This window comes from Meleagris gallopavo, chromosome 17 (genome assembly GCF_905368555.1).
Source record: "Meleagris gallopavo chromosome 17, MGAL_WU_HG_1.1, whole genome shotgun sequence".
Taxonomy (NCBI): domain Eukaryota; kingdom Metazoa; phylum Chordata; class Aves; order Galliformes; family Phasianidae; genus Meleagris; species Meleagris gallopavo.
The window spans coordinates 8,050,630-8,074,709 of NC_139420.1; the positions used below are offsets into that span (position 1 = coordinate 8,050,630).

The following is a 24,080-nucleotide window of genomic DNA, read 5'->3' on the forward strand; positions in this document are numbered from 1 at the left end:
ACGAGCGCGCGGGAACGAGCCCGCGGGGCGGCGCCCAGCGCATGCGCAGAGCAACAACCGAGTAGGCCGCGGCGCTACCCCTCCCGCTGCGCCCCGCTCCTATCAGCGCCGCCGGAGCCCCGCCAGGCCACCGCAATGATGATGATGGCGCTGAGCAAAACCTTTGGGCAGAAGCCTGTTAAGTTCCAGCTGGAGGAGGACGGCGAGTTCTATATGATCGGCTCCGAGGTGCGGACAATGGCGGGGGGCGGGGGACGAGGCGAGACTGAGGGATGGGCTGTGCTGAGCTGAGCGGGAGCAGAGGGCCTTTGCTGCAGTGATAGCGTGGGAAATGTGCGGCTGAAAGGAGCCGTAGCCGCGGGCAGTCGGACCGTGTGCGCCGTACGAGGCACGTGGAGGAGGAGGGATCGCCTTCCTGTTCCCCGCTGTCTGCTGGTGAGCGCTGTAGGGCAAAGATGCAATTAAAAATGGCCTGAAAGATGGTAAGGTCAAAATGAGTCCTGTCGACGAGGAATGTGAGCCTCTTTGTGGACTATAAGCACTCTACAAACACAGCACCAGTCTAAAAATCTGCTTTCAGAGCCTAGAACTCATCCTGCTGACTAGCAAGCCTTGTGCTGAGAAGAGCAGAACTGCTTTGCAGGTGTTCAGCAAGCCTGGAGGAGGCAGAGATCACATCCTGCATGTTGCAAAGATTTAAAGGACAGGGCAGGGCTGTGGATGTCTGAGCTATCCCAGTGCTGTCTGGGAAGAGGGATGCTGCTGGAGAGCTGGGTATGCAGCTGGGTTAAATCCCTACTGAGCACTGCGTTGATATAGCAAAGTCAATGTTAAGTTGTTCAGAAATACACGAAAATTGATTTTTGTCAGTGAGTTGGAGTTTCTTATCAAACTAGATTAGGTTGGATGTCAGGGAGAAGTTCTTTACAGAGAGTGGTGAGGTGCTGGAACAGGCTGTCCAGAGAGGTTGTGGATGCCCCATCCCTGGAGGTGTTGAAGGCCAGGTTGAATGGGGCCCTGGGCAGCCTGGTCTGCTATTAAATGGGGAGGTTGGTGGCCCTGCATGTGGCAGGGGTTTGGAGATTCATGATCCTCGAGGTCTCTTCCAACCCTGGCCATTCTGTGATAGTGAAGTAAGTGCTGATAAGAGCTATGTTTTCTATATTGTGCCAGAAATTGTGCTTTATTATGCCAAACCTGATATATGGATTGTGAAAAACATTAAAAAAAAAAAAAAATCCTCTTGGGAGGATTTTTAAGAGGTCACTGTTATCATTACAGAGGATTTGTTTCAGCTGCTAATAAGCATTTCTTTAAATGGAATGTGATTCCAGGTCATATCTTTGCTTTTCTTTTTCCAGGTGGGGAACTACCTGCGTATGTTCCGGGGCTCGCTGTACAAGAGGTACCCCTCACTCTGGAGACGACTGGCCACAGTGGAAGAAAGGAAGAAGATAGTGGCATCTTCACATGGTAAGAAGATGAGTAAAAAAGATGAGGTTCAACAAAAGCAAGTGTAGGGTCTTACACCTAGGGAGGAATAATTGCATGCACCAATACAGGCTGGGGGATGAGCTGCTGGAGAGGAGCTCTGCAGAGAGGGACCTGGGGGTTCTGTTGGACGACAGGTTGGCCATGAGCCAGCAGTGTGCCCTCGTGGCCAAAAAGGCCAATGGCATTCTGGGGTGCATTAAAAAGAGCATGGCCAGCAGGTCGAGGGAGGTGATCCTCCCCCTCTACTCTGCCCTGGTAAGGCCTCACCTGGAGTACTGTGTCCAGTTCTGGGCTCCCCAGTACAAAAAAGACAGGGATCTCTTGGAAAGAGTCCAGCGGAGGGCCACAAAGATGGTGAAGGGCCTGGAGCATCTCCCCTATGAAGAAAGGCTAAGTGAACTGGGTCTGTTTAGCCTTGAGAAAAGAAGACTGAGAGGGGACCTGATCCAGGTTTATAAATATCTGAGGAGTGGCGGCCATAGCGGTGAGGCCAGGCTCTTTTCAGTGGTACGTGGAGACAGGACGAGGGGAAACGGACATCAGCTGCAGCATAGGAAGTTTCGCACGAATGTGCATAAGAACTTCTTCACGGTGAGGTGACGGAGCACTGGAACAGGCTGCCCAGGGAGGTTGTGGAGTCTCCTTCTCTGGAGATATTCAAGTCTCGCCTGGACGCCTACCTGTGCGACCTGGTGTAGGGAACCTGCTTTGGCAGGGGGTTGGTCTTGATGATCTCTAGAGGTCCCTTCCAACCCCTACAATTCTGTGATTCTGTGAAATGCTCCCAGAGTAAATGACTGCCTTGAAGAACTGTCTCTGTAGGCTCAGAAGCTTGTGTACCTTCAGGGCTTTGCTAATCACTTCAGATTGCCTCAGTGATGGAGTGTGTTCTGCAAAATATGCTGTCCTGGAGTTGGCTGCATTCATCACAATGTAAAAGTCACACCTCAAGATTAACAACATATTCCAGAAGGGACTTCTATTAGCAAAGAGGGGTGGTTCTGTCCCTTAACCCATTGAAAGCATACACGTGTACATCACATGTTTACGACTCCCAGAGTTTGTAGTGTGTTTCTACTGATGTTGCTGCCACAGTGAGAATACAGCCACCTTGGTATTATTTCTGATGGGAGACCTATAGTAAGTACTTATATTCATTAGCAGTGTAACTTGTCATGTGTTCCTCAGGCTAAGGCATAATAAAGATAAGTGGTTCGTTCTATACTTAAGCCTCCCCCCTCTAATATCCTGCTGACCCATTGCTGTTTTCTTTTTTTTTACAACAGAAAATCAGCGGTCTCACAGTCCCAGAAGATGTAAGTCTGATTTTTGTGTTATTCTTAGCTGTGCTGCAGAAATAATCTCTGCCATGACCTTTAGTATTATTACAGTATATATTAACATCTCATCCTCTGATCTCTCCCTGTGGTCTTCCAATTGTGCATCGTCATCACATGCTGAACTTTTCTTTCTCAGAACATTAATGGGTTCTTGGATGCAGATGGTCTGTGCAATTCAGCAATTCTGTCCTGAGGTTCTTCTCCTTTTCCAAGTCTTTGTTTGTACTCCGTGGCTTAGCTTTCATTAATATCTGATGTGTCTGCTCAGCCACTCGCTTTTCCTTTGAGTGTTACATCTCCATTTCCAGCCTTTAAGTCCACTGAGGATTTATAGTTTTCTGGGCTTTTCCTCCCAAAGACTGTGGAAGAGATTTTACATCATTGTGGGTGACTGTAGGTGTGCAGAGCTCATGTGATGTGATAGTATGGGGTAATATAGGGTAGGAATATTTTTTTTTCTCCCCTTATGTAAAAGCACGTTACTTATAAGCCTATTTACTATTTAGGAGGACTTAAAAACTTTTAAAATGATGTATTTTTTTTCTAGTCCCGCCTGCATTGACAGAGAGGGCTTTTCACTATTCAGCTTGTTTATGCCACATGCTATGTAATGCTTTTTCACGTTAATTATTGGCATCTTTCCTGGTAACAGATCATGGATATACAACATTAGCCACCAGTGTGACACTGTTGAAGGCCTCTGAAGTGGAAGAGATCTTGGATGGAAATGATGAGAAATACAAGGCAGTGTCTATCAGCACAGAACCTCCCACCTACCTCAGGTAACCAATGTTGGTGAGGACCAAGGTCACAATGAAGCTACTGGAACTTGTCAGTGTGGACTGGAAGCACTGTCCTGTCCCAATAGAAGTCACATAAACTCAAGGCAGCTTGCAGGGGGTGCTTGCAAGTCTGTGCTAGCTGATATTTGCAATGTTGGGCAAACGAAGATCTCCAAATCGTAAGGATTGGGTTGCTGCCCACGTATTACAGGAAGAAAAACATTAGTGCTTGATGATACAGCTCATTTTGCAATTACTTCATTCCAACTGTAACAGATGTTTTGGAGAACACTCTCTGCACGTACTTTTTGCTGGAGATGTCGCATTTCTCAGCAGTCCCTCTGTAAATACAGACAGGAAATCCAAATATGAACTTCATATTTATAGTGGTACACCTGGATCCATATATGATGGATAGTTGTGAGCTGGAGAATAGACTTTGAAGGAGAGAGTGTGGAATATGAGTTCTCAGTCCAACTGTCATTAGGGAGGAGCTCGTAATTTATGATACTATTCTTAATAATAGTGGCACTGGTGTTCAGGGTCTGCAGGTTAACACAGAGTCTCATTCTCCAGAGAACAGAAGGCAAAGAGGAACAACCAGTGGGTGCCAACGCTGCCCAACAGCTCTCATCACCTGGATGCAGTGCCGTGCTCAACAACAATTAACAGAAATCGCATGGGCAGGGACAAGAAGAGGACATTCCCTCTGTGGTAAGGCAACTTCCTTCTTCAAAAAAGTGGAAACAGTTACCAACATGACACACTGCAGGGGGCTGCTCTAATAGGGAAGTGGTTGCCATAGCCCTGTAACTTTGTGTTGAAGAGTATGTCCAATAACTGGGGAGTTGAAGTATAGGGATTGGTAACAATAAAAAGCACCTTCTTTCTATGCATGCCAGATGTATCATTTTCTGTTCCATGTGCTGTACTGTTGCTCTTTGTTCTAGCTTTGATGACCATGACCCAGCAGTCATCCATGAGAACGCATCCCAGCCAGAGGTTCTGGTTCCAATCAGGCTTGACATGGAAATTGATGGGCAGAAACTCAGAGATGCATTTACATGGAACATGAATGGTATGTAGGAAGGAGAGTTTCCTGGGGCTAGAGAGATACAGTTGCATTCATCACCAAATACGAAGAGAGAACAAGCAAGTCTTTGCCCCATAAAGGAAAAGCTTTAAAGCTCTTTGACTTTGATGTATTCGGCTCTCATGGCTCTTAGCAGATCCCTGACACTTCCATGGGTTGCAGTAATTCCTGGATGCCTGTAATCTGAAAAGTTAGGCCTATTCTGATCCACTTCATCAGTTCAGCAGCCTAATGGAAATGTCAGCCAAGATTAATACCAAACAGTTAATGTGTATTTAATTAATTAATAGACTATTGCTGCGTTCTTTGTGAAACAAGAAAGTCAAGTCAGTGTGTACATGTATACAACCCCGAAACAAAGCACTGTTTTAACAGCAAAAGGTGATGCAGTTAGGATTCCCTTCTTCAGGCAAAGATCTTAACTTGGGTATTCTGTAAGTGGCAGAAATTGGTGGCTGAGAAATAAGTCTTTGTGTTCTTATTCTGTATCAGAAAAGCTGATGACCCCAGAAATGTTCTCAGAGATTCTTTGTGATGACCTGGATTTGAATCCTCTGACCTTTGTCCCTGCTATTGCCTCTGCCATCCGACAGCAGATCGAATCGTACCCAACTGACAGCATCCTAGAGGATCAGTCAGACCAACGCGTTATTATTAAGGTAATTATAGGGAGGCACTAGAATGAGAGCTGAACCATTTGCATTTCTCTAGTTTTTTTTATGGGGGAGGAATAGTACAAGGACTTCCATCAAATCCTAGGAGTTTCTAATTCCATCCTTTGTCCAGATTAGATTTTGTCCTTGAGAAATGAATGACTTGTTTCTTCCCTTGTCTCCAGCTAAACATCCACGTAGGGAACATCTCCCTTGTAGACCAGTTTGAATGGGACATGTCAGAGAAGGAGAATTCACCAGAGAAGTTTGCCTTGAAGCTGTGCTCAGAGCTTGGTCTGGGTGGGGAGTTTGTCACTACTATTGCCTACAGCATCCGGGGGCAGCTGAGCTGGCATCAGAAGACATATGCCTTCAGGTACAGAACTGTCATCTTTCTGGATGGGTGTAGATGTGTGTTCTAACTTCATGGCTGTTAGCATCAATGAATCTTGAACAGCTGATGCAATGTAGAAAGCTTAATTTGAAATTGGTTCTCATGGATTGTACCCACTCTATAGTTCTTAAATTATTTTTCTATGGTAAAAGTGTTTGATTTCTCATGTTCATATGCCCACTAGTGCATGCAACTGTCTTCCTTTTAAACAAGTTTATTAGATGAAAAAGAAGTAGGGTGCAAGTAAAGATTTTTTTATTTCTTGGATATCCTTTTGTATGTTCCATCAACTGGCAATCCCCAAATCTGGTGTCATTTAAAGACCACTGCTTGTGCAAGGTTAGCAGTTCAGATGGTTTCATTTCTCCTCACTGCTTTGGATGGTTGTCTGCCTTGAAGTGGCAAGTGAGTCACATCATCACAGGATGGCTAGGTGTTAGTGGTGAGCTGTAAGACACTGTATTGCTTGTATGAAATGGATGGACTCCTGGATATTGGAAATGTTAGTAGTGGATCTAACCAAAGCACTCTACAGGTGTCTAGTGACATGTTTGCAGTCATGTCTTGCTCAGGCATGGCCCTTTGCTTGTTGTTGGCTGCCTGACTGGTGAAGAAATGAAGCATTTTGATCTAGTGCCTGGTGTATTTTGTTCTGTAGTAGATCCTGGTGCCTCTCAACCAGCTTGTGTTTTTGCTCAGAGATCTTTTTGTGGTGGGTGTCATACATCCCACGACCAAATATCAACGAAATCAGCTTTTCCCACAGAATGAAAGGCTGTTCTAATTAACAGTGGCAGAATACCCATGCCTTCTTCTAATGTCTGCACATGATGATCCTCAGATACATTTCTGTCTCATCAGCTCTGCCTGACTTGGGCCAAGGTTTGGTCTTCTGAGCTAAGACTGATTGACACCATAGCTCTCTACCCTGGATGAAGTTGAAGCTGATCACAGGCCATTCTTACAGCTGGAATGCAGCAGTGTCAGATTTGATTAATCAGCTTTGTAACTTGTCTCCTAATAATAATTATTCCCAGTTGTGCTTTGCAGCGTTCTGTGGCAATTTACTGTACGGATGTTATCCTCCATATGTTGCTGAGTTTGCAGTCTGTTAAGCGTTCCTTAATGTGTGCTGATGGGTTTTTTGACCTCAGGCCATGGTGACGCTTGAGGAAGTTTGAGAGTTCAGCAAGTGATGTATTGCAGAGGTGGGAGAAAGGTGCTGCTGGCGCCGGTTTTGTAGAGGTCAGTTTGAGGAAGCTCGCAGCTAATCCCTAATGTGGTTCACATGGAAGTTAAACTCTTCTCTAGGAGCTAGGGAGTTGACTTCTACCTTGCTATCCATAACAGTAGGTTGATATTTTCAGATCTATGTGGGACCAAATGAAACTGCTAGAGCAGAGGGTACGTGTTGCTGAGAATTGGTTGGAACCTGAGGGCAGTCATTGGCAATATGGTGCCTCTAGTGCTGCCTCTTCTTCCCTGCTGCTTTACACGTGTACTTTGTATGTATAAAACCATGTATCTGGCCCTAGTTACTGAAGAGTGTACCTTTTAGGGGTAACTCAAATAGGTAGATTCCAGGCCACCTTTAGACTGTTGCAATTTTTTTTAAGGAGAATTAAAAACAAGGAAGGAAGGCAGAGAGAACGAAGTGTGTAGCCATGAACCATTCAGAGGCAAAAAGCACCTAATTTAAGACTTGCTTTTTTTGTCATAGTACAAACATGCCCTCCTCTTCCCTCTTTTCTTCCTGCAAAGGAGCACTTTTGAAACCTTCCTGTGATTAATGATGTTTGGGTTTTGTGGTTGGTTAGTTCCTGAATTCCCAAACTACAGCAGTGATGGTTGCTCCAAAGTTATTCCGACGATGTAAGGAAAGAGTGCTGTAGATGTATCAAAAGAACCTTAAAGTCTCCAGGAACTGGAGATTTTGGGAAGTCATGTGCCTCTTAGTCATCAGAGGGAGAGGTGAAACTGTCCTTCAGTTGATGAACTCCAGGACAGTTCTTCCATCTGGCTTCTCTCTGCATAACAAGGGGAACCTGAGAACCCAATGGAAGTGACAGGACTGGAAGTGGTTGGTAACTGATGCAGTTGTGATTTTCAGGGTGCTGGTGTACTGAACATTTCCTGCCTCGGTGCTGAGATGTTTCTAAGGGCAGCACACAGTGTTTCATACCCAGACTTTTGCCTTCAAAACCAGGATGGCGTTCTCTTGAACATCAAACTTGTATGCCTGAGGAGTTGCCCTTTGCAGAGGAAGACCTCTCCCTGCACTCTTGGCTGCACTGCTGTGCCCGTGATGCTGCTGCCAGAGCTCTGCCCCAGCAGAAGCAGTGCAGTGCTCCACTGGGAATGCTGCAGCTGACAGTGCCTTTCAGTCATTCTGCCAGCACCTCTTGTTTAAAATATGAATGAGGGGGAGCTGTCCTGCGATGAAGTTTAGGAGATGAGGAAGGATTTTTCATTTTCTCTAATTCTACCCTACAGAAATGTGGTATCTGAGCTGGCTTGCATGTAAGCAATGCTCATGAACTGGCTTTCCAGCCCCTATTTAATTCTAGTGGATGCTCGTTGCTGATAGCCTGATCTCAACCTCATTTACCATGCTTAAGTCAGGATCTAGCAGTTAGCCTGGAATTTGCAGCATTTTGTGGCTAAGATGAATTTCCTGGCTTCAAGTGTTGCTTTAGTGGATATCAACAATATTGGAAGTGGATTTGACCAAAGTTTCCTCCCTGGATCAGATACCAAAGGCGTTGGATTCATTTTTCTTTTAACAGCTTTGATGCAGACTTTGTCTGTCCCATGGTGATCAGCATCAGAGTCCCTTCCTGTGAATGAGATGGCTCAGCATCAGTGCTGGGATCCTGGTGGGGGCATCCCTGGGATCTGCACACACACCTGTGTGAGGGCTCACACACGTTCACACACACGTACACGTTCACACACACACTTGTGCTGAGCTGCTTTCTGGAATTCAAAGCAAACATTTACATTCTGAGGCTCCTTTGTATTTATGCTGAGCTTCCAGCTCCACCCTCAATGTTTGGGAAGCTACTCCTGATAAGTTCCTGTTGACTTTTGCTGAAAAGTCACTAGTGAAGGAGTAAACATTTTTATGCATGTGATAATGCAGCTGTTCAGGGCAGACAGATCTCTGATTAGCAATCTTGTGATCTGTGACAGAGCCCTGTGTTTCTGTGCTGGGATTCATCGCAGTCTGTGGTTACAACAGCAGGTCCTCAAAAAAGAGCCTTTGCCATGGCAGTGGGGAGAAAGTCCTTGTTTCACTGTCAGGTTCCCATCCTGTCAGGCTCCCTGATAGCCTGACATGCTGGGAAGAGCTGCTGGAGTTGCCCTAGGCAAGCTACAGCTAGGAAGTAAGAGCTGCAGAATGGCAAAGCTAGTTAAGAGCCATGTTAACAGTCCCTGCTCAGTTACTGCTCTGGGAGACATCCTCCCCACATTAATAAACTGATCTGAATGTTGCCTGTGCTTACTCCATTCGAACACTGACAGCCAAGTACATAATGGCCTTAATAGGAGGGAGCTTCTGCCACAGTCACTGTGATGTCTGTCCTCTCTGGTTGGTAATAATTGGTCTCCTTGAGGTGTAACTGCCCCTGTTCTGGGAACAGGACTGTGTTCGCTGGGGCTGAGTGAGTGCTTAAGCCTGAAACACTTAAAATGATCTGCTGTGCTTGTGTCTTGCACCTGGGCTGGTAACCCAGAGGAGCGGACTGTTAGCACTGATGAATGTTGCTTTGACTTCTGCCCTGCTGCTGCAGTGAAAACCCTTTGCCGACTGTGGAAATCGCGATTCGCAACACAGGGGATGCTGACCAGTGGTGCCCTCTTCTGGAAACCCTCACAGATGCCGAGATGGAGAAGAAGATCAGAGACCAGGATAGAAATACAAGGTGCTGCCCCTCGTTCAGTTCTCATTCTGACCCGTCCCTAAGACAGAAGTTAAAAGCTTTAATGTTTTTTTTTCCTCTGCTGAGTGCCAATTGGCAGGATTTCAAACTTGCACACCACAACAAACTCATAGCCCTTTTGCTTCAGGATACTAAATTGTTATCACCTTACTCCACAAATAGTCTACTTTAGCCATATCCTGTTTGAAGCAAAGTTTCCTTTTTTTTTTTTTCCCCTTGGACTCTGCTTGTGCGGGGGAAGTGTTTCTATAGGAAGGCATTCATCAAAAATATTGGAGTTTCATGCGCTGTCATGTGAATTAGCATCCTGCCAGAAGGATTCCTTTTATGTAGGATAAAGTGCTGTTTGATCTAGGGACAGACAGGGTCTCAGCTCCAGCCTGATGAATGCTGACCTGTTTGCTGGCACGTGAGCACTTCTGTCATTGCAGTGCTTGCCGTAGAGCCCCACTAAGCAGTGCTCAGCAAGTACTCAAAAACACTTGCTCCTACTTGGTTAAACTGCAACTGCTTCTGGCAATAGAAATGAACTGCTAGTATCTCTCCAGAAGATGTGTTGTGGGAGCAGTAAGTATGCTGGCTCGGCTCTCTCCTAATTTATTGCTGATTAACAGTGATAGCTGAGAAGAAAAACAATTATAAATCTATCTGAATAGTTCTCAATAGCAACTGGTTCAGTCTCAGTGAGCAAAACTGCCCTAAAAACTGAAAATGGTGTGTCGTAGCACTACAAGTAGGGGCACTCAAGTGACCAAGGATGTTTGGACAGTAAAAAAAAGTATCACAAAGCTGTGGTAACCTCACCAAAAGCGTCACTTTTAGCAAGGCTTCACATGTCTGTAACACAGCACTCACTGTAACTCTTTTTCTCTTCCTAGGCGCATGAGACGCTTGGCCAACACTGCTCCAGCCTGGTAAACTTCCTGTTGTGACACTGGTGCTCTTCCTACAGACTTTGTCCCTACTTCTCTCCCCAAGTGGATCTAGGATTGGCAGGGGTCTTACTGTCCCTCAGGGGACACACATTCCACTTGCCAAGAGTTCCCTGTACTGCTGACTTCTGCCCCATCCCCTCAGCCTAGAGGCCACGTACCAAGAATGCTGCATTAGCACCTGACCTAGCTGAGACTTGTGGCAGCTGTTGGAGCCCTCGTATACCTGTGTGTGGACAGTGTAAAAATACTTTTGTATAGGTGCAACATGCACTACTAGAACAACTTTTTAAATAAAAGGAATGCATACTACTAAGGTAGAGTTCAGTGTGTTTAAACAAGTAGTGATCTCACACTTTGTCCTATTATAGCAACTGAGTCACTTCTGGATAGAAGAGTTGATGGGTGATGTTCCTTTGTTTATTTTCTCTTTGTGAAAACTGCAGCTGGAAGTTTATAATGTCCCTGTACTCAGTAACTGAGACTGCAGCATTCCTTCAGCAATGGGCTTTGCTTTGGTCATTATTTACTCACATAGCAGCCAGTTACTGTACACAGAAGACCACGCACTTTGCTTTGGGTGCTAAATTCCCTCAGCACTGCAGTGTCTGGTTTTTGCAAACCTAGAAACAATCTGTCTTTTCCTCGGATGTTTAAAAAACAGAAAATTAATTGAAATGAGATTAAAAAAATTCAAGCTTCCTTAAAAAAAATATCTAATTAGAATCTACCTTGCTGCTGGGGTCCACCAGCTCTTTGATAGAGTTCCTACCTTTCACTGCCAGGAACTGTCAGTTATTGCAAACAGAGCAGATTTTGCTGGCAGCCTGACATTGCATTCAGACCTTTATGATAAAGCCAGTAGGTTTTACAGTCCTTGCTGATCCACCCACACTGCTTGCACAGTCAGAACTACTTTCTGGCCTTAGTTTATCATGTTTAGACTTGAGTAATAGCAGAGCTAGTTCTGATTCCAGGGTGGGAGGAACTTCTTCCAGATGTTAGTATGCAGAAACCCAGAATTCGCAATTTAGCAATAATATTATTACAGTCTTAGCCTAGACTCCTGTCCCAGATTGGTATTCCATCCATTTTTTTCTTACCACAGGGGTCAAAAGGTTAGTTCTGCATGTAAGACCAGTCCATGCAGAACATGTTTTGCCTTGTGGGACTCCAGTTCTTTCTGAGAACACTTCAGCCTCTTGTTACAATCAGGCATCTCTTCTGCAAGCAGCCCCTTCAGGGAACACAATCAAAACACAAAACTGCTGTAGCCTTAAGCCTAGCAGTTTGTGGTTAAGTAACTCTAAGCTCTGCAAAAAAGAATGGACAAGTGCACACGAGGATGCGAGCTTCTGTAGCAAGCTTAGAAGCACTTTGGCTCCTCAAGATCCAGAGAAGATGTAGAAGTTTTCCCTCCGAGAAACTAGAGGCAAGGCTGCAAAGTGCAGGAGCCCAGCTCGCAGATGAGAACAGGCTGCTTTGAGCATTAGGATGAGGAAACAGGGAGGAGCAGCTTTCCCACCTGGTAAGCACAGCTCTTCTGTTTAATCTAATAACCAGCCCCCTGAGCACAGCCCAGCTTCTGCATTCCAGAGTTGCAGTTCTGCATTACCTAAAGACAACACCAGCTCTGCAGGAGCTCGTGAACAAAGCACACAGCAGGTGCCTGTCTAGTCTGAAGCCACTTGCCCCTAGTACCACTCCACCTTCTAGATCACTACATGTATGGTTCTTTCCCTACAGGGAAACAAAAGTGCAGCAAAATAGTTAAAGTTTTTCATTACCAAGCTGTTCTCATGGGAAGCCTGCAAAGGACCTGAGTGGGATGGCTGTGGTTCAGCCTTCCATTGCCACAGGGCTTCTGTATCATTCTTACCTGGCTGCTGGTTGCTCACACCTGTAGTAGTTTAGCGGTGCTTTGCAAGCACGTGGCTGAACAGACAGCCGTTAACTGAGCTATCGTGAGATACTCCGCAGATTTACTGTAAACATTCTGGAGGTCTAGTAGAAGCACACATGCACTAAAGCATGCAAGAATGATCAAATTCAGTTAGTAAGCTGCTCGTGTTTAATTTCTAAAATTCAGAGGTGGATTCCACAAGAGTGGAATGGCATGGCATGCATAGACTGCCTTTATTACTAGCATCAAGTGCCACTTTCAGTCACCAACTAGAACAAGCTTCCAACTCCATTCCATGTCCCTTTTGTGGGCCTCCCTTTCTCCATCCATACTTTACCCCCTTCTCACACGCTGCAGGGTGAAGCAGGGGAAGGAAAGCTTCCAACTAGACTAAGTTTTGCCTTGCCACAAGAATAAAAAAAAAAATATAGAAGTCTGAGCAATCAGCCTGGCAGTTCTGAGCAAAGTGCTGAAGAGCCCTGGTGCTTCTGCTCCTGGCAGAAATGGACACGCAACTGAAAAATAAAGACTTTAATGTAAAGACTCTTTGGAAACAACAATGAAAAAGGGTGGGGGATTCAGGGGGAAGGGAGTAGTTGAGCTGCATTCCACTATGGTAGGTTTTTGCCTGGGAGACTTGGCTGTGCCTACACCATGACAAGGTGCACTACTTGGTTGAAAGCCCACAAAGATGTTTCACAACTATGAGAGCAGAGAGCATCAGTCTTTGTACAGAGGCCAGAAGTGACTTGCCATACAGCAAGCCATCAACAGCAAGAGAATGAGCAACCGATTTCACACCCCATTTAATACTTATCCCCACCGGGCAGCTGAGGAGCCATCACATAACCTCCAGCCCTTCTCCCTAGAACACCTCCATAAGGATTCATCAGTTCTTATGTGCAAAGCTTTGCAGAACCACTTAGTACAAGAGGAAGATGGGTTACCCATACAGACAGTGAGGCATGACACATCAGAATGGCAACTGGTATTATTCCAGTGAGATCTCTGGGGCACAGCGTAAGTCCAGCCAGAAGAGAGGAGTCCAGCCACACAGAAGTCCTCTGCTACAGTGGACGCTGCTGCTGCTGCTGCTGGTCTTGGTCTCCAGGTTGGTTTTCGGGACGATCCTCAGGGAGGGGGTTATAGTTTGGATCCTCTTCAGGTGTGTCAAATACCATCTTCCTGGCAAGGGATACATGCATTCCATCAAGCAGGCAGGTTAACAAAGTCAGCTGAAGACAAAGAAAACCCCCAGCCCTCCAAGAATGCCCTAACCCTTCACAAGGTTTGGCTGCACAGAACGTCCCAAGCCAGAAGGGACCCCCACAAGGATTACTGAGTTCAACTCCCAGCTCTGCACAGGAATGCCTAAAAAAATCAAATCATACATCTAAGAGTTGTCCAAACATTTCCTGAGCGCTGGCAGGCTTGGTGCTGTGACCACTGCCCTACTGCACAAGCACTCAGCTCAACGTGCAACAACACCACCACCTCAATCTTGAGGACAGCTTTGATCACTAGCACGAAGCAGAACATGTTCTAATTCCTTAAACCACAAAAGTACTTCAGGAAAATAAAATCCTACCTGTATCTAGCACTTCCACAAGAAGGTTCCAGTTCAGCTAGCAAAACTTATGGTATCAGTAGCTGCCCCGTACACACACAGTGTGCTAAGTGCCAGTGCCTTCTGCAGCAAAGCCTTCAACTGGTGAGCACAGATGCTATAACCACACAGGTGGGTCCTGTGCGGCTTAACACAATGTAGCAGAAGCTGCAGCAAGACTAACAGCCAAAGCTGGTTACCCCACAGAGCCACAGACCAGTTTGCTATGGAAGAAACACACGTTGGGAAGCAACATGGTAAACCCAAGAATTAAAATCTGCTTTACTTACAGGAAGCTGGGAGTCAAAAGCAACTTCTTTCCTCCAGGCTGGTTGGGGAAGACATCTTCCAAGAAATAATAGATATGACCCACTGCAATCCCTGGGGAGAGATGCCACCAAGGTCAGGCTCAGCTGTGCCTCCTCTGCCTGCTGGACCAGAGCTACTGGAGCTTAAGCAGGATGAACCCCTGAGACCACCACAGCACACAGCTCCCATCAGATCCACCTGAGCTGCGTGTCAGCAGCCAGGTTGTTGGCTGTGGTCATGCTTTACACGGGCACAGGGCAGGCAGGGCAGAACCAGATGCCCAGGAGACCATGCACAGCCCAAGCATCACGCTGAGCTCACCACACCCAGCTGCTGCCTCTGGCTAAGATGCAGCAAGATACAAGGTGCTGAGCTGAGCCCCAAGCCTGGCCACACAGCAGACTCAGCCAGCTCACTTCAAGCCACCCACAACCTTAAATAAGATGAAAGCAAGACAGCTTCAGCAGAATGAAGAACACCAGGGCTGCAAAGTGCCCCTCTACCCACCAGCTCTGACTTACCCAGCAAATCAATAATGATGGAGTTGCCCAGGAGCAGGGAGAAGCCCATCAGGACCCAGGGCAAGAAAGGGGCCTGGAAGTTAAGGAGCCCAAAGAAGTTCATGCGGATGTAAGGGTTCCTGCGACTCCACACATACACCAGCATGATAGTGAAAGCCTGGCCCAGGAAAAACAGGCTGGCAAAGAGACCAAATAGCTACAAACTATGGAGTCAAGGAAAAAACCTACCTTGCACACCATCTCCAGGCAGCACAGGATGTATGCAGCCAGGGAAATTTCAGCTAACTGGTATGAAAGATGCTGCCCATGCCATCAAGTCTTTCCTGAGCTGGCTGAGATGCACCAATGTTCCCCCACATCCTATCTCCCTCCATGCACCCCAGAACAAGACACCGCATGGCACCTACAGTGACTGCTCCATAAGGTGTGTGCTACAACCAAAGAAGACCAGGGAGCTCTGGGCCTTCTCCATCAAGCAACCATCAGAAGGGCCTTTACGGTGTCAGAGCCTGTGCTCTAAGACAAGGCATTCCAAAGACATTTTATGCTTGGGAAGGAGATATTTCTCCTATTCAGACTACTTTGGTTACTATAAGACAAACCTGGGACAGGGACACATGACAGTCTCTTCAGCCATTGGCCAGGTGCAGAGACAGATGGGCTCACAGTGCCCAGCACACTGCTGGCCTGCAGACACCCTGCTCCCTGTGCTCACAGCTCAGCATCCCCCACTTCAGTTCCTTACGCTCTCTTCACACCTATTGAGCAGCCCTTCACCTCAGCCCTGCCACTGTCTTTGGCTCGGCTGGACGGCTCCTCACAGAGCTGAGCAAGAGGCTTCCCTTCATGCAGAGCTTTCAGACGCTGTCACTCTGCCCCTGGGATTAGGCAGCCCTTCCCACGCCAGGTGCATCAGCAGACATAACAAATACCAGAAGCTCTTTCTTTGGCTTGCTTCCACTCTTCCACACACATTGGCTGGGCTCAGGCCAGGCTCCGCCAACCCAGCCCAGCAGACCCTTCAGGCCCATGGGAGACAGCAGGAGTGCAGGCCCAGGGGGACAGTGAGGCTCCCTGCCTGCAGCCCATGGTGCTGGGATTCCCCAACCAGCTGATGTGGCCCACAGCCAGGTGCCTGCTACAGACAACATGCAGCAGTGTGGGACACAGCAGGCAGATGAGCCCCACGCTACTCAGAGCATCTCGGAAGAGTCCAGAGGGCCTCAGCCTGCTCAAAAGGATACTGTCATGAGAAACCCTCCAAAGAGGAACATGAAGACAAAGTCAGCTGTCCTTCCACGGAAGGAGCCTTCTTCTAGCATGCGGCAGTACCTGTACCTGAGAGCAGGAGAGAAAGGAGGAGTATAGGAAATTAACGGCTGGCTGCCTGCATCCCCAGCAAGGCCTCATGAGGAACAGCCAGCTGCAAGTACAGGAGGCAGTGAGCAGGTTTACAAGCACCAGAGCAGAATAGAAAGTCTCACGCCACTGAGGTAGCTGTGGTGCTGCTACTCATCTGCTGCAGCAGCTTCATCCTCTAGCGGGGGAACAGCTGAGCCATGAGCTGGGCCACCACCACCCACAGAACAGCCCCAGGGTGCGGCGTGACAGGGCAGTGTGGAAGGCAGGAGGAACAGGACATCACGGCTAAGCCAGAAAGGGAGCAGACAGCCTTACTGAGACCAAAGGATACAGAAATATCATGTTGAAAAAGAAACTGAATCCCAGGGGCCCAAAAAAGAGGAAGTTGGTGATCAGCCTCCATATCTGAAAGAGAAGAGAGAACAGGGGGTGGACAGGTGGCTCTCTGATCGCATGGACAGCAGCCCCGTGCACTGGGGTCAGCCCACGCACTGTGCAGCCACACCTACACATGGACCCCCACCCCACACACATTTTACGAGCCCAGATGGGAGAAGATTACTCTGTTTCAGAATGGAACAAGCACAGTTCAGCACCCAGAGCAAGTGTGACTGCTCACCCCACACCACAGCAAAGCTATCCCAGCCCCAGCACAGCTGCTAAGGACCTCACCCAGGGATGCAGGGGACGAGGTGGGGTTGATCTATGGAAAAGGGAAAGGCAGGATGGCATATAGCAGGGGAAGGCCGGGAGCAGCGAGCTCCATGCTGCAGCAAGGCGATGCCGGGCTAGCGGGCAGCTCCTGCAGTGTTGGAGCAGCTCCTCCGGACGTGGTCAGGGCCCCGTGCCCCTGGGCAAGGCCTCACCTGGAGCTTCCTGAAGATGAGGTCGGGGTTGAAGTACAGCTGGAAGGGGGTGATGAACTCCAGCTGCTGAGAGACACAAGCAGGGCAGCTGCCACCACTGCCGCTCGCTGGGCACGCAGCGCCAGCCGCCCCGCACCCTCCCCAGTGCCCGCGCCCCCAGCCCTCACCACGGCGGCGGTGGTAAGCACACAGGCCGTGGTGTAGGCGCGCGTCACGGCCGGCATGCCCAGGTACTCCTGCGCCAAGCCCTGGTAGGCCATGGCGCACGGCGACAGCGCCCGGCCGCGCCGCGGGGCCTTTAACAGCACCCCCCGCGGGCCGCCAAAGCCACGCCCCCGCCAGCTGCGCTCGGCCAATCCCGACGCGACGGGCGGCGAGGGTTGGCCAATCGGAACGCGCCTCATGCCCTCGGCCTCCAACCCGGAACGGACCCGCTGCGGACGGTGACGGGCCGAAAGGGGGAGCGCCCCTGGGGTTCCGCCCCCTGGAGGCGGGGCGAGCGAGGCCGGCCGATGGGGGCGGGCGGTGCGATTGGCTGGTGGCTGAGGGAAGGCGGGGCGGAGGGTCACGCCCCCACGGAGGTGGCCAATCACGGGGAGAGAAGGGGACAACAGAGGGCGGGGCGGGAGCGCGCTGTGCACGTGGCTCAGTGCGGGGCTGCGCTGCGCCTGGTGCGCGAGTGCTCAGGCCGTGCCCAGCCGGGCGGTACGCCCTGCACACCTGCTCTCTTCCCCTTCAGCCGCAGGGCTGGTGCCCTCGCAGCACAGCCTTCCCCGCTGCTAGCCGGCCTTTCCTTTCCGGTTCACTCTGCAGCCAGCAAATGACACGTGCACCAACATTCAGAGGCTTTGGGGTTTCAGAATTTCATGCTAATGATTCCATCTCCTGTTGCTTGTAGCACTGAGGTGCTTCCCTAAACTGTGAGAGGTCAAACCAGGCAGCACAAGGTGCCCGCTCTCCATGAGGCTGTGCCAGGTGTACGTAGAGCACTCTCTGATAGCACGATCTGATAAAGGTCTAAATAAACCCACCAGCCCCCAGTCCTGAGCTTGTGGTGCTTTCCAGAGCTGCATGCCGTGCTGAGGAGCCAAGTCTAATTTTACAGCTACTCTGGTTGCAGGCAGAGAAAGGGGCCTGGTATTGGGTTTCTGTAGAAGGTTAAATTGTTACCAGGTTTTTAGTGAGCCCTGAGATTCCTCTTTAAGCCGTCAGTCAATGGGAAGTGAAATCACTAGCAGAGGAAGGAGTCCTTGTGTTTTCCACTGCATCTACTCTGACTGCTGTTTGATGGGGGACAAAACGCAGGTGGAAGGTGAGGGGACAGTGAGGTTAAAGCAACACAGAGTGGGAGAGAGGAAAAGATGAGGCAGAAGGGCACTGGGGTACGGATTCCTGAGTGCTCAGGTACTGAGATCAGCACTGCCGGCCTGAGCTGCACTGGAGGCCCTGAGAGTGGAGCCCAAGGGATGCTAAAACTGCAGCTGAGTCAAAAAAAAACCCTCAGCTGGACAGGCCAAGGAAGGAAAGAGAGCTCCTGACTGGGACTGGAGGTTCTGCTAAATGCTGCTTGGATCCAGATGGCTGTTTCAACCCCAAAGCTCCACTGCCACAGCTTTGTGTGTCAGCATTGTGCAGGCACAGCCCCTGCAGAAGGGCAGCTGCAACTGAGTAAAGGAACTGAGAGTGAATAAATGGATGATGAAAGAAGTACATGAATAAATATCTGCTCATTTGGATGGAGGATTAGAGATTTCCTATCTGCTCTCACAGTCAGAAGCTGAGTTCAAGCACTGTGACTCCTGCCCCTACCTTGCTTGAACCAAGAGTGGAGATAAACATTTGGAGCCCATTTGCTGGAAAGTCAGTAGCCTGGAGCCCAGCCTCACTAGCTACAAGGAGATGATCAATCCTAATTATTCCATGTGCAAAGCAGACATCACATGAAAGGCAAAAAAATGTCATCACATTATCATTTTCCTTCTTTTCCCTTGTTTGCCAGCCAAATTTTGAGAACTCTACTTCTCCAGGCTTCTTTTTATAGGAATCAAGTGGGAAAGCAATGAAATGCATCCAGAAACTCCCCCTTCAGCATGGGAAGAGGCCAGACAAACCTGTGACCCCTCCAGTTCCCAGGCAGCTTTCTGCCCATGATCTCACTTCCTTCGGAGAGCAGCCAAGCTGACTTCATGCATTACAGTACACCCGGGGGCAGCTCAGTCTGCATTACAATCCCTGTCACATTTTATAGTCTTTGGGAATTATGTCCTTCCATCACTTCACATCAGCTCAGCCACACAGCACTCATTAGATACCTTTGTAGGGATGCTGACAGAGCTTCTTCTAGAAAACCACGGAATCCAGTTAAAAACCACAAAAAAAACCAAACCCAATCTCTTTGTCTCAGCTGCAAGACAGTAGGAGGGACTGCCAGAACAGGAATGCTGCTCAGGAGCACTTTGCTGATCTCCTCCTGCCTGGTCCTGCTGCCCTTCCCCTGCCCAGGGACCAAAGCTGATGTGGACGCAGGTGCTGCCAGCAGTGATCTGATGCCCAGACTTTTGGATGGCTCTGATAAATTTCTATCTGGGGGCTCCTGGAACTGCCTGAAGAACAAATTGCCAAAGCTCCACCTGTAACTTTTGTTCAGGTCACTCACAGGAAGAACTGAAGTGCACTGTTGCCAGTTCTGCACGTGCAGGTATAGCTGCAGTAACCTGTGGCACCATAAACTTTTGTGATCTACAAACCAGCTCACAAGGAAATAGTCCTGGGTGGGAAGAATTCATGTGTGTTGCACACCCATCGCTGTGAATTCATCTGCTCTGTGATTTAAGTACACGTGTACTGAAAGGGAATGGTTTTGTGAAGGCACAGGGTCAGACAAACGTTGTTACCTCTGGTTTTGTTCTCTGCCTTCATGGGGGATTTTAAGGAATGTGCAAGCATTTGCCTGGGGTCACAGGTGAGTTTAACTCCACAACAGAAACATGGCAGCTTCCTGTCTCGTTTCTCAAACCGAAATAGCAAGGAGTTTGAAAACAAAGAAGAAAGCTCCCCACGCGTTAAGCAATTCACAGACCTCAAGGAGGCACATGAGCAAAGATAAATGGGCTGTCGCAGAGTTCATCTCCTTTGTTTGTAGTAAATTATTGTGTGTAATTCATGTTTCCTGTCCATAAATGCCAGAGGAACTTGAAGACATGGAATCTGTTCTAATTTACTAAAGACAAAAACAATTCCTCTCAAGTCCATCTGGAACTTGTTTTTATCATAATTGTTTTAGGCTTAGTAACGAGTTCAAGATCTAACTGCCCTCCCTAATTGTTTCAAGAATAAACAGATGCTCTATTTAAAGGCGTCAGCTCCCCTTTGCCCAGCGCAGCAATTGCAGGATGAAAGGAGTGTTGCAGCAGGTCAGCACAGACCCCAGTGAGCAGTGGCCTTCCAACGGGGCCACTCATGTCACCAGAAGTGCTGGGGCTGGAAAACAGCCCCTAACCCTATATGCAGAGCGTCCAGTTGATGAGGTGTGCCCTCTGCTCTCTCCTGCCATTAGCATGCTCTTTATAGCTCCATTTGATGACCTTTAGCAGTGTGTCCTACTGGTGGATGGCAGATGGCACATCCCTCCAGCTGAGCTGCATGGCACGCAGCAGGACTGTGTTCACCCCAAGCCCTTGGCCAGACAGCGCTCCATCCTGCAGCACAGCCCCAGTTCTCTGCTTTGTTTGGAAACCGGGACAAACTCACGCTGCCCACCCATCACGTGAGGTGAGTGAGCTGCCTGTGAGGTCTCACTCACCCCAGTCCCCCCCAGCATGTGCTGTGCCAGCCCTGTGCAAGGCACACATCTGTGTGAGTGGGAGTGCAGTCGCACGAGGAATGTGTTCAGAAAGGCACAGGGCACTGGAAAGGCAACTTCTGCTCTCAGACTCCATCCTTGCTGTATGGATGATGGGTACCAAGAGCCCCAGACCCACCACAAATCAGTCACAAAGCAACTCTGCTCCGGTTCTGGAAACTCCACTCCATGGACTCACAGCCCATAGATAAGCTGTGTAACCATAACTGCCCAGGGCACTCGAGTCTTGTGTCTATCATACATCAGCTAAGTCTACAGTTTGAGGGCTAAAGTCAGGGGAATATGAATCATACAGAACTGGATGTTTGGTTGTTGTTGGTACTTTGTTTGCTTGTTTGTTAGAAAGAAACTAAGAATAGCACTTACTGCTCAATCCTCCAAGGACAAGTGGGTTGCATGGGGTTTGTGGTAAATCAAAGTTTATGTTGTTTTTTACTCTTATGGCTTTTTGTTCAGAGATACAACCGCTTCTGGCATATCATGAGAAAGATAATCTCACCTAAACCTCCTTGAGCAAAGTCTGGTCACATATCCAAATAAAGGCTCTTTTCTAAACCAGATTCTGATTATGAATTGAAGGCATCAAGAGAGGAAACCACTGTCTCTTTGCACGGTTATTTTTTTCCCAGTGCTTCATCACTCCAGTTAAGTTCTGCCTTGTGATCTGTTCTCTGCACCACAGGTCACCTCCCACAGCTGTTGCTGGGGAATGTCATTCGAGGGCACTCATTTTGTAACATTCATTTCATAACCACTGTGGCCAGTTGACTAAGAGAATGTCAGGCAACACTTGTTTCCTATAAAAGAAGGTCTACTTTCAGCTGCAGAAATGCAGCACATACACCTGGGTGTGCTGTCAGCTGCTGAAGGCATCAGAAGGAGCATTTGCACTTTGGAGCCAGGAGTGCCTGTGTCTTAATCCAGGTGGCTCTCAGTCAGCTGGGAACATCTCTAACAAAAAGCCCTACCTGAAGTGAGCGCTAAATAAGATGTCAGGATGAATCTGACAATGTGACATCAGACAGGACCATCCAGCACCATTTGTTGCCACGTGGCAACACCACAAAGGATCCTCTCCTGCACTCAGGTTTTGTTCTGCAGTTTGCTCTCTCTGGCCCTTAGATTACCCACCTTCAACTAAGCCCCTGTGTCAGAATATGATACAAAGAACAAAAGGAATAACTTAGCTACAGCCTGACCTACTGCTCACAACGGATTGAGAAAGTGCAATTCAATTACTAGTAGTATTTTGGCTTTCCTGGGTTTTCCCAGAGAACCTCTATTGCTTATCAGGAGGATGAAAACACCAAACACTTACCCAGCACACAGAAGACAGAGCTGCTCTTCTGATACTCAGAAATGCCTGCTTGCAGGTGAGGACCACGGGATCCCCCCAGCACCTGTGTGTCCCCTCAGAGCCAGAGAGTTGCCCAGAGGATGTGTGTCCCTGCCCCCAAAAACTGCAACAAAGCCCATTTCCTGAAGTTGTCATACAGTGTTTTGAACTCACAAAAATTGTGGGGATGGTCATTATGGGAAAGACAGAATGTTTGACAGAAACAGCTGGGTGAGATCCAACACCCAGCCAGGGAACAGCTCCAGATCTGCCCTGCAGTTACAGAGCAGGGTATGTAGGGAGAATGCATTCTGTAGATCCAAGGCTGCATTAATAGAAACAGGACCCTCTTCTCTCACAGCGTGCCTGCAGCTGGTCCAGAGGAATGCAGGAATCAGGGGCAGAGCAAAGGGTGTGCTGAGAGGATTCTAACAGCAGGATTCTGCTTGCTCCTGCAGTCAGATCATTGCAGGCACAGAGATGCCATCACATCTCCATGTTAAGTGTTGGCCCATACTCGTGGCATCATGTTTCACCTAACTATGACAAGCTGAGCTCAACGAGAAGATATTTGAGGAAAGAGGGACGTAAGTCCCACAGCAGTGCTGGGGAGCTGCTACTCCTTCCAGGAGTCACATAGCTGCAGCATGGCACCTCATGCCAGTGACACAGGCTGGAGATTCTTCACCCACATCAGCTGTGACACGATGAGAACTCATCCTGAGGGCTGAGCGTTGGCAATACTGTGATCTTTAAAGGCACGGCAGGAATCCAGTCGGCAACACAACCAGTGTGAGCACCAGTCAAGATCACAGCACAGTGCATACAGGTGCGACGGAGGGGAAAGAAAAGCATCCGTTCACTCACCGAGGCTGCTGCTGGAAAAGGCAGAGAGATCCAGGAGCTCCCAGCCGGGCTGCACTGCGAGCCACAGCAGCGAGCATCCCGTGCTGCTCCTGCCGCCCAGTGGCTGAAGGCGGAACAGCACTCGGTGCCACCGCGTCCCGAAAGAGGAGCTTTTGCAAAATGGGTCGGCACCAACAACTGACCGGCGATAAAGAGGGGTTTAAAAACAGTTGCACCTATTCTGAATACTATGAAATGTATGGAAGGTATTGTATAGAAAGACGCAAGCCATTGCTGTCACTGCTGCCACGCCATCTTCAGCTGCTCACATTGGACAAGGAACCATTTCTGGAACAATAAGCAGCCCCACACTGGCTGGCCTCATTACACAAAGCCCATCAGATCTGCCCTGCAGAAGTGATGAGTGGTGCAGGAAGGGAGCAAAGCTGCCATCCTAGTGAAAGATAAGCCAGAAGACAAAGATGAAAGGTCATGGAAGAAGTCACCACTGCTGTGCAACAAAACCTTTTCTACTCATTAGAATTTAGCTGGAGCCTCCCAGAGGTAACAAGAGGGCCTCTACTGCATAAAGGTATTTAATTGTTAACCAAGGTTTGGAAACAGAATGGAATTTCAATTTTGTACTCCAGAGGTGTGCCATAAATCCACTGTATGAGGACCTCTACGCCTCTGTGAACAACTGTGAAGTTGTGCTGGTTCCTCGATTGGTATCTCACAGCACAAAACCACATACACTCCTTGGTACCAGCTACCCTCAGGGCTTAGGAATTTGGGCAGCTCTGAATCCTGCAAAATAATTTCCCCAGACTGTCATGT

The 24,080-nt window shown here is 48.5% G+C and overlaps 2 protein-coding genes across 6 annotated transcripts; one reads left to right on the forward strand and one right to left on the reverse strand.

Annotated features, from left to right (window-relative positions):
• The first annotated feature begins 12 nt into the window (after positions 1–12).
• On the forward strand, positions 13–10,948 carry SMARCB1 (SWI/SNF related BAF chromatin remodeling complex subunit B1). Its single transcript, XM_010720329.4, has 10 exons — positions 13–228; positions 1,362–1,473; positions 2,781–2,810; positions 3,487–3,616; positions 4,193–4,330; positions 4,567–4,694; positions 5,202–5,368; positions 5,548–5,738; positions 9,551–9,682; positions 10,579–10,948. Exons 1-10 carry the CDS (start codon positions 136–138, stop codon positions 10,616–10,618), a joined length of 1,161 nt encoding a protein of 386 aa, XP_010718631.1. The 5' UTR covers positions 13–135; the 3' UTR covers positions 10,619–10,948.
• Positions 10,949–13,051: 2,103 nt separating this feature from the next.
• On the reverse strand, positions 13,052–17,548 carry DERL3 (derlin 3). Of its 5 annotated transcripts, none has more exons than XM_085238780.1 (7): positions 17,367–17,548; positions 17,200–17,265; positions 16,665–16,738; positions 16,216–16,309; positions 14,972–15,167; positions 14,432–14,522; positions 13,052–13,716 (listed from the first exon to the last, which is right to left on the reverse strand). In XM_085238780.1, exons 1-7 carry the CDS (start codon positions 17,457–17,459, stop codon positions 13,527–13,529), a joined length of 804 nt encoding a protein of 267 aa, XP_085094906.1. In that variant the 5' UTR covers positions 17,460–17,548; the 3' UTR covers positions 13,052–13,526. The 5 variants fall into 5 exon arrangements, with proteins under 5 accessions (XP_085094906.1, XP_085094904.1, XP_085094903.1 ...); XM_085238778.1 differs by having other exon boundaries at positions 13,509–13,720; positions 14,972–15,044; positions 17,367–17,546; XM_085238777.1 differs by having other exon boundaries at positions 13,509–13,720; positions 17,200–17,262; positions 17,367–17,545.
• Positions 17,549–24,080: the final 6,532 nt, after the last annotated feature.